Source organism: Dryobates pubescens, chromosome 1 (assembly GCF_014839835.1).
Source record: "Dryobates pubescens isolate bDryPub1 chromosome 1, bDryPub1.pri, whole genome shotgun sequence".
In the NCBI taxonomy this organism is placed as follows: domain Eukaryota; kingdom Metazoa; phylum Chordata; class Aves; order Piciformes; family Picidae; genus Dryobates; species Dryobates pubescens.
In genome coordinates, this window is record NC_071612.1 from 32,984,968 (window position 1) to 32,995,434 (window position 10,467).

Below are 10,467 nucleotides of genomic sequence, written 5' to 3' on the forward strand. Positions count from 1 at the left end.
CAGGCTTGGCATTCTGCTGTTATTGCAGAACCAGAAGACTGAGTGCAGGAGCTAAGATTCAAGTGCATTGAATCATAGAATTGTTAGGGTTGGAAGGGACCTCAAGGATCATCCAGTTCCAACCCCCTGCCATGGGCAGGGACACCTCATACTACAGCAAGTTGCTCACAGCCACATCCAGCCTGGACATAAAAACCTCCAGGGATGAGGCTTCCACCACCTCCCTGGGCAACCTGTGCCAGTGTCTCACCACCCTCATGGGGAAGAACTTCTTCCTAACATCCAGTCTGAATCTATCCATTTCTAATTTTTTTTCATTCCCCCCAGTCCTAACACTCCCTGACACCCTAAGAAGTCCCTCCCCAGCTTTCTTGTAGCCCCCTTCAGATACTGGAAGGCCACAGTAAGGTCTCCTTCGGCTTTAGTAGCCAGGGAATATTTAAAGTACTTGGGATGAAATATATGTGTGTAAATTAACTAGATAGGGTGTGAATTAAGTAGTGTGTGAAGGAAGTAGTGTGTGAATTATGTATGTAGGAACTACCTGTATGTGTAAAGTGTACTGAACTGAGAATCAAGTTGCTAAAAACATGTAGAATAACTGTCTTCAGGGATTTTTCCTCCTTGCTGGTGACCAAACTATTCCTTTTAAGTTTTATGTTTGTTAGTTAAACTTGTCAAGGTGAAGCCAGAGGTTCAATTTCTAACCTTGCAGCATCCATTCTATGCTCCCATGCTTTCCCAATGTGAGATGATGCAGTGAATGTGTTGTAACCTAAGTATAGAGCTCACTTGAGGGAGGTTTTGGTTGCCTTGGCTGAGAACCATGCCACAGGAGTGATTATGATCCTGTAAGAAAATGGGTTTACAATAGTTGCTTATCACTTTTGTGTTTCTGGACAGATAAAAGAGGCAGAAGCCAAAGCTGCTATTGAAGAAGAGAAGAGAAGGCAACAGGTATCAACTTCTCTTTTTTCCTCATTCTCTTCCTCCCCACCTCATACTTGTTGGTAAATCATTTCATTTATATGCAAGTAAAGAGGTATGGTTTGCAATGTGATATGCAGAGTCATTCCTGTCAGCTGTTAACCTTACTTGAAGATTCATGCTGTGAATGATTTACATTGGTTAAAAGCCCACAGCTTCTCCCAGTTTTCATGCTTTCTTGAGGATTATCTTCATAATCAGCTTAATCTTGCATTATTATGACTGTGTATTCTATAGCTTAGCTTAAAAATACTAAGTACTCTTGATTTGGATCACTTTATGAGGTCCCCACAGAATTGCTGAATAGCCTCCATGGAGATAGAAATCTTGGGTGAAGCCTCCCTCCTCCCATCATGAGGAAGGCTGAAGGAGTCTTTGTCCTTCAAGATCTTGGGGAGTGAGGGTGGGAAATGTGTATTTCCTGTAATTGCTGTCCATGGTGAGCATCTGTTGTCAGTGTTGTAATCCAAGAAGCTTCTGTGCCAGTTGCCTGGAGGCACTAATAGTAATGGTGTTTCAGGCAAAAAGGCTGGGCTGGCTTGGTGGTGCTACCTGAGGTGGGTTTGTCCTCTGAAGGCTACACTACAGCCTCACTGCTGTCCTTCCAGATAGCTCCTGCCTGTGCCTGAGCGTTTGACACCAAATCACCTTCTAAGTCCAGAGTATATTTTCTGCTTCTCCTCACTTATCACAGCAGCTCTGTACTGGGCTGTAGCTGTATTGTCAGCTGCACATCACACTGCTTTATCACAGAGCCACCAGCTCACTGCCTGCTTGAGGGGTGGTGCCAGAGGCTTACTCACAGACCTGATCCTCTTGCACCATTGTCCCAATCTCATTAGAACAGACAGTTTTTCTGTGGGTCACAACTTCTGTTATGCATACTTTGATTAATTGGCTAGAGACTTCAATGAAGTGTCATGTCTGTCATGCTTTGGCAAGGTCTGCTTGGGTTTTGCAATGAGGAGTGTGTCCACTCATCAGGTAGGGCAAGCATGCAGGTAGGTACTTGTCCTCCAGGGGACCAGGAACTGTTCTGTGATCACATTGTAATGTTGTTAACTTCATGCCTCAACCATCAGGTGGTGTTGGGTCATGTTAAGATTATGTATTTATTGAGTATACTCCCTTCTGACAAAGGTTTGCATCTTTTACCACCTTCCAGATGTCATTAGCCAGTTCATCTCTCAGTCACAGCTTCTTCAGACCTGTTGTGATTCATACTTCTTGCAATTCTTGATGTACAAACTCCTTAGTGCTCTGGTAACTCTGCACATTTGTATTTTGACATTTGCTATATTTGGTAGCAGCTTCTGCTAACATCATTTACAGATGGAATCACTTAGTTCTTAGCGGAAAGCTTGCTTAGGCTTCTCACCGTGGCCCTAGCAGCCAAACTTTCCCTCTGCTTCACAGTGTGAGGCCAGGGGTATCACAACTACTAAGAGGAGGACAGAATGATCATTGCTTTGATTATTTAACAATTCAGACCAAGCTCCCTCTCTGCCCCACTCTAGTATAGAAGATTGGGTTACATTTAGAATACATAGAATACATAGAATAAACCAGGTTGGAAGAGACCTTCAAGATCATCGCGTCCAACCCATCACCAATCCAACACCGCCCAAGCAACTAACCCACGGCACCAAGCACCCTGTCAAGTCTTCTCCTAAAAACCTCCAGTGATGGCGACTCCACCACCTCCCCAGGCAGCCCATTCCAATGTGCAATCACTCTTTCTGTATAGAACTTTTTTCTAACATCCAGCCTGAACCTCCCCTGGCGCAGCCTGAGACTGTGTCCTCTTGTTCTGGTACTGCTTGCCTGGGAGAAGAGACCAACATCTGTCTGTCTACAACCTCCCTTCAGGTAGTTGTAGAGAGTAATAAGGTCACCCCTGAGTCTCCTCTTCTCCAGGCTAAGCAACCCCAGCTCCCTCAGCCTCTCCTCGTAGGGCTTATGTTCCAAACCCCTCACCAACTTTGTTGCTCTTCTCTGGACTCGTTCCAGCAAGTCAACATCCTTCCTAAACTGAGGGGCCCAGAACTGGACACAGTACTCGAGGTGCGGCCTAACCAGTGCAGTGTACAGGGGCAGAATGACCTCCCTGCTCCTGCTGGCCACACTGTTCCTGATGCAGGCCAGGATGCCATTGGCCCTCTTAGCTGCCTGGGCACACTGCAGGCTCATGTTCAGTCTACCGTCGACCAGCACCCCCAGGTCCCTCTCAGCCTGACTGCTGAATCACAGAATCACAGGATTAATCAGGCTGGAAAAGACCTTTGAGATCATCCAGCCCAACCTATCACCCAACACCATCTAATCAACTAAACCATGGCACCAAGTGCCTCATCCAGGCTCTTCTTGAACACCTCCAGTGATGGTGACTCCACCACCTCCCTGGGCAGCACATTCCAATGGCCAATCTCTCTTTCTGTGAAGAACTTCTTCCTAACATCCAGACTAAACCTCCCCTGGCACAGCTTGAGACTGTGTGCTCTTGTTCTGGTGCTGGTTGCCTGGGAGAAGAGACCAACTCACACCTGGCTACAACCTCCCTTCAGGTAGCTGTGGACAGCAAGAAGGTCTCCCCTGAGCCTTCTCTTCTCCAGGCTAAGCAACCCCATCTCCCTCAGCCTCTCCTCACAGGGCTGTGCTCCAAACCCCTCCCCAGCTTTGCTGCCCTTCTCTGGACACGTTCCAGCATCTCAACATCTTCCTTGAATTGAGGAGCCCAGAACTGGACACCTAACTGGTAATAGTAACAGTTTCAGTACTGAAAGTCAAAGTCTCAAACCTGAATTCTGATACAAATTGTTGCATGAAACATTTTCTTTCCTTTATTTCTTAGAAAGAAGAATGATTTAACAGCTCCTGAGAAGCTAAAAAAATCAAATGCCTCTTTGCCCCTTTAATATACAAGTCCTGAAATTTCAAGATACACACTTTGTGTCTGCAGGGTTACTGTTATTTGCATTAACTTAGAGGGGTTGGAACTAGATCATCCTTGAGGTCCCTTCCAACCCTGGCAATTCAGTGATTCTGTTAATTAGCTGCATGTTTCCACGGGGCTCCTACTCAGAGTGCAGGAAGAACAGGGAGAGTAACAACATGAAGGAGCAGAACCCAGTACCTGAGCAACACTAAATTAGACATTATCTGACATCAAATTGTTTAGAGCAAGCAGTGTAAAATGTCTTAGAATCACAGAATTGTCAGGGTTGGAAGGGACCTCAAGGATCATCTAGTTCCAAGCCCCCTGCCATGGGCAGGGACACCTCATACTATAGCAGGTTGCTCACAGCCACATCCAGCCTGGACATAAAAACCTCCAGGCATGAGGCTTCCACCACCTTCCTGCGCAACCTGTTCCAGTGTCTCACCACCCTCATGGGGAAGAACTTCTTCCTAACAACCAATCTCAATCTACTTACTGCTATTTTTGTTCACTCCCTCTAATCCCCCTTGTCCCAGGCAACCAGCACCAGAAGAAGAGGACACAGTCTCAAGCTGTGCTAGGGGAGGTTTAGTCTGGATGTTAGGAAGAAGTTCTTCCCAGCAAGAGAGATTGGCCATTGGAATGTGCTGCCCAGGGAGGTGGTGGAGTCACCATCACTGGAGGTGTTCAGGGAGAGACTAGATGAGGCACTTGGTGCCATGGTTTAGTTGATCAGATGGTGTTGGGTGATAGGTTGGACTTGGTGATCTCAAAGGTCTTTCCAACCTGGCTAATTCTATTCTATTCTAACACTATCCCTTCCTGCCACTCTGAAAATAAATGCATTTCCTTTTAACATGTCTGCACACAAAGAAGTTAGGTTCATGCTCTGCATAAAAAGCTTGAGCTTGTTTAGTTTGAAACACTAAAGTACTTTGCAGACTGGGCACAACTTTGTTGTTCAGAGCTCACTGAGGTGACACCTTGGGCAGGTTGACAGTTACATAAAATCTGTAGGTAGCATTTCAAGGCTGGTGATGGCTTCTTTCTTGTATTCTCTGCCCACAAACCTTTTTCCATTCTGTGTTGTTCTTGTTAATGATCTATTTATTTTTAGCTGGGTTTTTATTAAGCTCTCTACGGAAGCAATTCTATGCCTGTTACATAATTATCCAAGCCCTATCTTTTAATTCACAGTGCTGTAGTTCACCAACCACTCTGCTTTTAACACTTAGAGATCACAAGCACATAACCAGAGAAGCCCCAGATTTTGTGTAGTGTCTGTGTCAAGGGATGTGCTGCCATATTAGCTGTAAAACCTTAAGACCTTTGCACTTAGAGAATCACAGAATTGTCAGGGTTGGAAGGGACCTCAGGGGTCATCCAGTTCCAACCCCCTGCCTTGGGCAGAGACACCTCGCACTACAGCAGGTTGCTCACAGCCACATCCAGCCTGGCTGCAAAAACCCCCAGGCATGAGGCTTCCACCACCTCCCTGGGCAACCTGTTCCAGTGTCTCACCACCCTCATGGGGAAGAACTTCTTCCTAACATCCAATCTCAATCTAACCATTTCTATTTTTGTTCCATTCCCCCCAGTCCTATCACTCCCTGACACCCTAAGAAGTCCCTCCCCAGCTTTCTCGAAGCCCCCTTCAGATACTGGAAGGCCACATTTGGATCTCCTCAGAGCCTTCTCTTCCAGACTGAACAGCCCCAACTCTCTCCATCTGTCCTCATAGCAGAGCAGCTCCAGCCCTCTGCTCATCCTCGTGGCCCTTCCCTGGACACGTTCCAGCACCTCCAGAGCCCTCCTGTAATAGAGGCTCCAGAACTGGACCCAGTGCTCCAGGTGGGATCTCACCAGAGCAGAGTAGAGGGGGAGAATCACCTCCCTGGCCCTGCTGGCCATGCTTGCCACCAGGTTTGGGATTTTGCAAAAACTGCCTCATTAAAACACTTTGCTTTTCTAAAGGAGGATTAGCTAGCTGAAAGTCATCTTGTTTCAGACAGCAGGCTGTGGAACTTTGTCTGAACTTTTCTCCTCTTCTCATCATAGAGGTGCCAACAGTTCCTGCCTTTATTAGGTACAAAGGCACAGACATCAGAATGAGTCCCTCTCTCCTGCTGACGGTGCTGGCTGGCCCGAGAAGGGAAGCGAGATCCGCTCTGTGAAGCTCTGACAAATATTTGCTGTCAGTGGAGGAAGACCAGGCTGCAGGCAATCTTGAGTTCCAAAGGAAAATTATATTTACTGGGCTCCTGCTCTGCCCATTTCCCCAGACAGTCTTGTTCTTGTTTCTTTAATGCACCTACCGTATTGTCTTAGTCCCTCTCTTCCTGGCAGTGCTGCAGTAGTACTCACGTAGATTTATTTCCTCTTGTGGCCAGGCTTTGTCTCTGTTCACTGTCCATGTTTCCTCTGCTTCAGTTTCTGCCTTTTGCCCAGCCAGTCCTGGCTTGCTGCACTCCTGCTGCTCCCATCTCTCTTTCAGTTCATCCTGTCTCTCTGCTCCACTGTGCTAGACTTTTCCTAACAGCTCTACCCCAAAATTCAGATGATTGTTGAACCTTTTCTGGTTTTAGTCTCTCAGCATTCTTTTATGGCATCCTTGCTGATTTTCCTAGCAATTAGATGGCTCCTCATTGGAGTCTCATTCTTGTACTGTTGAGAATAGAATAGAATTAACCAGGTTGGAAAAGACCTTTGAGATCATCAACCTATCACCCAACACCATCTAATCAACTAAACCATGGCACCAAGTGCCTCATCCAGTCTCTTCCTAAACACCTCCAGGGATGGTGACTCCACCACCTCCCTGGGCAGTACATTCCAATAAACAATCTCTCTTTCTGGGAAGAATTTCTTCCTGACAGCCAGCCTAAACCTCCTCTGGCACAGCTTGAGACTGTGTCCTCTTGTTCTGGTGATGCTTGCCTGGGAGAAGAGACCAACCCCCACCTGGTTGCAACGTCCCTTCAGGTAGTTGTGGACAGCAAGAAGGTCTCCCCTGAGCCTCCTCTTCTCCAGGCTAAGCCACCCCAGCTCCCTCAGCCTCTCCTCATAGGGCTGTGCTCCAGACCCCTCTCCAGCTTTGTTGCTCTTCTCTGGACACGTTCCAGCAACTCAACATCTTTCCTAAACTGAGGAGCCCAGAACTGGACACAGGACTCAAGGTGTGGCCTAAACACTTTGTTTCAGGCTGTCTTATCTGAGTTTTATTTCAGCTTTCTGTTCTAAAATGAGGTTTTGTCTGTATTTTCATGGTAATCATTTAAAAGGCTGTGGAGGGGAATGAGGAATAGGGATCAGAGCATCCTAGTGATCAATTCAGGCATCACCCTGAAATTGCTGTTCTGGGTGGAAGGAAGCTTAGCATTCTTCTTACTTTTTTCAATTGCTTTGCTTCATTTTTGGCCCTTAGGGCTTTCTTTTGAAGTCTGATATGTACCTACCACAGTCAGATCCAAATGACTAACTGCTAAGTTATAGCACTTATAATATCATTCCACAGCAAATGGAATCTTTTTGTGCATATCTGAGATTATAGCTATTAGTCTAAAATTAAGCTGAGCATACAAAGCACCAAGAACTGGGGGGAAGAGGATAGATTTTTGTATTTGATTTTATACTTCCATTAATTTCTCTTTAGCAGAGTGCATCCTTACTGGGGGGGAGGTCTCTGAAGTTTTCAGCCTTTTTTGTCTTTTTAAGATATTTCATGGAATAGCAATCTGAGAGCTATGAAGATTCAGAATTTATGAAGAAAGCTGTGAAGATAAAGCATCATCTGGACACATTCCTGTGTGACCTGCCCTAGGTCATCCTGCTTTGGCAGGGGGGTTGGTCTCGAACTTCACGGGATCACAGGATCTCAGGGGTTGGAAGGGCCCCAAAAAGATCATCCAGTCCAACCCCCCTGCCAGAGCAGGACCATACAATCTAGCTCAGGTCACACAGGAACACATCCAGACAGGCCTTGAAAGTCTCCAGAGAAGGAGACTCCACAACCTCTCTGGGCAGCCTGTGCCAGTGCTCTGTGACCCTTACAGTAAAGAAGTTCCTCCTTGTGCTGAGGTGCAACCTCCTGTGCTGCAGCTTACATCCATTGCTCCATGTCCTGTCCCCGGGAGCAAGTGAGCAGAGCCTGTCCCCTCCCTCCTGACCCCCAGCCCTCAGATAGTTATAAACATTTATTAAATCCCCTCTTAGTCTTCTCTTTTTCAGACTAAAAAGCCTCAGGTCCCTCATCCTCTCCTCATCAGGCAGTGCTCCAGTCTCCTAACCATCCTCATCTTCAAAGGTTCATTCCAAATCCAACCATTCTATGACTGTGCTCTCATTTTGTTTTAACATATGCAGCCTGAGATAAAAAAATAATGTAAAATTTCAGTTGTTTGCATTATTGGGGGTGATGTTTTCAATAGGAAACTAAATAATGGCTTAATACTTGGAAGCAAACCCACTTGAGGATTCAGTGCCACTATCTCAGCTGTAACAGATGCACAACTTCCATGGGCTGCCAGTTAGAATAGAATAGAATTAAAAGATCTTCGAGATCATCAAGTCCAACCTATCACCCAGCACCATCTAATCAACTAAACCATGGCACCAAGTGCCTCATCCAGTCTCTTCTTAAACACCTCCAGGGATGGTGACTCCACCACCTCCCTGGGCAGCACATTCCAATGGACAATCTCTCTTTAACGGAAGAATTTCTTCCTAACATCCAGCCTAAACCTCCCCTAGCACAGCTTGAGGCTGTGTCCTCTTGTTCTGGTGCTGGTTGCCTGGGAGAAGAGACCAACCCCCACCTGGCTACAACCTCCCTTCAGGTAGTTGTAGAGAACAATAAGGTCTCCCCTGAGCCTTCTCTTCTCCAGGCTAAGCAACCCCAGCTCCCTCAGCCTCTCCTCACAGGGCTGTGCTCCAGACCCCTCCCCAGCTTTGTTGCCCTTCTCTGGACACATTCCAGCATCTCAATGTCCTTCTTGAATTGAGGAGCCCAGAACTGGACACAGGACTCGAGGTGCGGCCTAACCAGTGCAGTGTACAGGGGCAGAATGACCTCCCTGCTCCTGCTGGCCACACTGTTCCTGATGCAGGCCAGGATGCCATTGGCCCTCTTGGCTGCCTGGGCACACTGCAGGCTCATGTTCAGCCTACCATCGACCAGCACCCCCAGGTCCCTTTCTGCCTGGCTGCTCTCCAGCCACTCTGACCCCAGCCTGTAGCTCTGCATGGGGTTGTTGTGGCCAATGTGTAGAACCCAGCACTTGGTTTAATAACTTTTTTATTTGATGGGGGGGAAGGTTCTCTAATACCTGCACATTTCCTTGGGCTTCATTCTGACACAAATGTCAAACTGCTTCTGGTTTTCTTCATCCAGGCTGAACTGGAAGCCTTTGAAAACAGGTTAAAAGGACGAAGAAAGAACAAGAGAAGAAAGGATGAAGTCGAAGTTGAACAATCAGCATGGCAGAAATACAAGAACCTGCTTATGCTGCCAGTGTTGGGAGTTGCTGTCGTGATGGTTGCCTGGCTCATGGTCTACAACGACTGAACCAGCTCAATAGTTACTGCCCCTCGGCTGGGCTTGAGGTCGCTGTTGTTCCTGGAGAGTCAGCCTGTGTGCAGCAGAACTTCCCATGCACAGATGATGTGTGTGCACTGCTTGCCAGGAGAAGTGCAGACGAGGGAAGAAATGTCACCTTTTGTGTTATGACAGTACAAAGCTGAATTCAGACACTAAGTCACGGCGGATTTTAGTCTACACTGAAGTGCTGATGTAGTTCCTCTGGCTGGGATCCCTTAACATCTCCTCTATTAATATATTGTGTTGCTTTCCTTGCCTCCATTTCTTCCTATTAAAAATAGCTTAGTATAAAATGCTTGATTGAATATTTCTGTTGCAATCAGTTCAGTGGTTCACTGAAGATCAGTGTTCTTATGCTAATTCTTTCTGTTGTATCACACAATTTCTGTGCTTCATGTCTGTTTTGATTAAAAAAGCTAATGGGGAACTTCACATCACTTAGGCTTGGGTATTCTGGGGCCTCATGTCAGAACTTTGGTCAGAGAAAGCACATGTGAACTGTCTTTCAAGTCAACTGTATCACAAACAATAAAAAGGACTCCCCTCCCTTACAGACTGTTTGGGTTTTGGTTAGAATCATAGAATGGAATCAGTAAGGCTGGAAAAGACCTCAGAGATCATCAAGGCCAACCTGTTACCTAACACCTCAAGACTGACTAAGCTGTGGTTGTTCCCCTCCTGCCCTCTTTTCCTCAAAATCAAACCATTGGAAAGCTTCACTTACTGGACAGAACTGCAGACTGAAACAGGTGTGAAAGAGATCACTGGTATCACAGATCTCACTGATTCTGTGACATCTGGCTTTGAAATTGTAGAATGGTCTGGGTTGGGAGGGACCTCCAAAGGTCATCCAGTCCAACCCCCTCTGCACTCAGCAGGGACATCCTCAACTAGCTCAGGTTCTCCAGAGCCCAGTCAAACCTCACCTTGAATATCTCCAGGCATG

At 46.7% G+C, this 10,467-nt stretch overlaps 1 protein-coding gene across 1 annotated transcript in view; it reads left to right on the forward strand.

Moving 5' to 3' along the window:
* The window catches only part of NFXL1 (nuclear transcription factor, X-box binding like 1), a 69,543-nt gene extending 59,484 nt beyond the window's left edge, over positions 1-10,059 (forward strand). Inside the window, exons 21-22 of the mRNA XM_054163605.1 lie at positions 904-957; positions 9,315-10,059. Coding sequence (XP_054019580.1) covers positions 904-957; positions 9,315-9,488 — 228 coding nt within the window. The 3' untranslated portion in view covers positions 9,489-10,059. The remainder of the gene's footprint in view (positions 1-903; positions 958-9,314) is intronic.
* Positions 10,060-10,467: the final 408 nt, after the last annotated feature.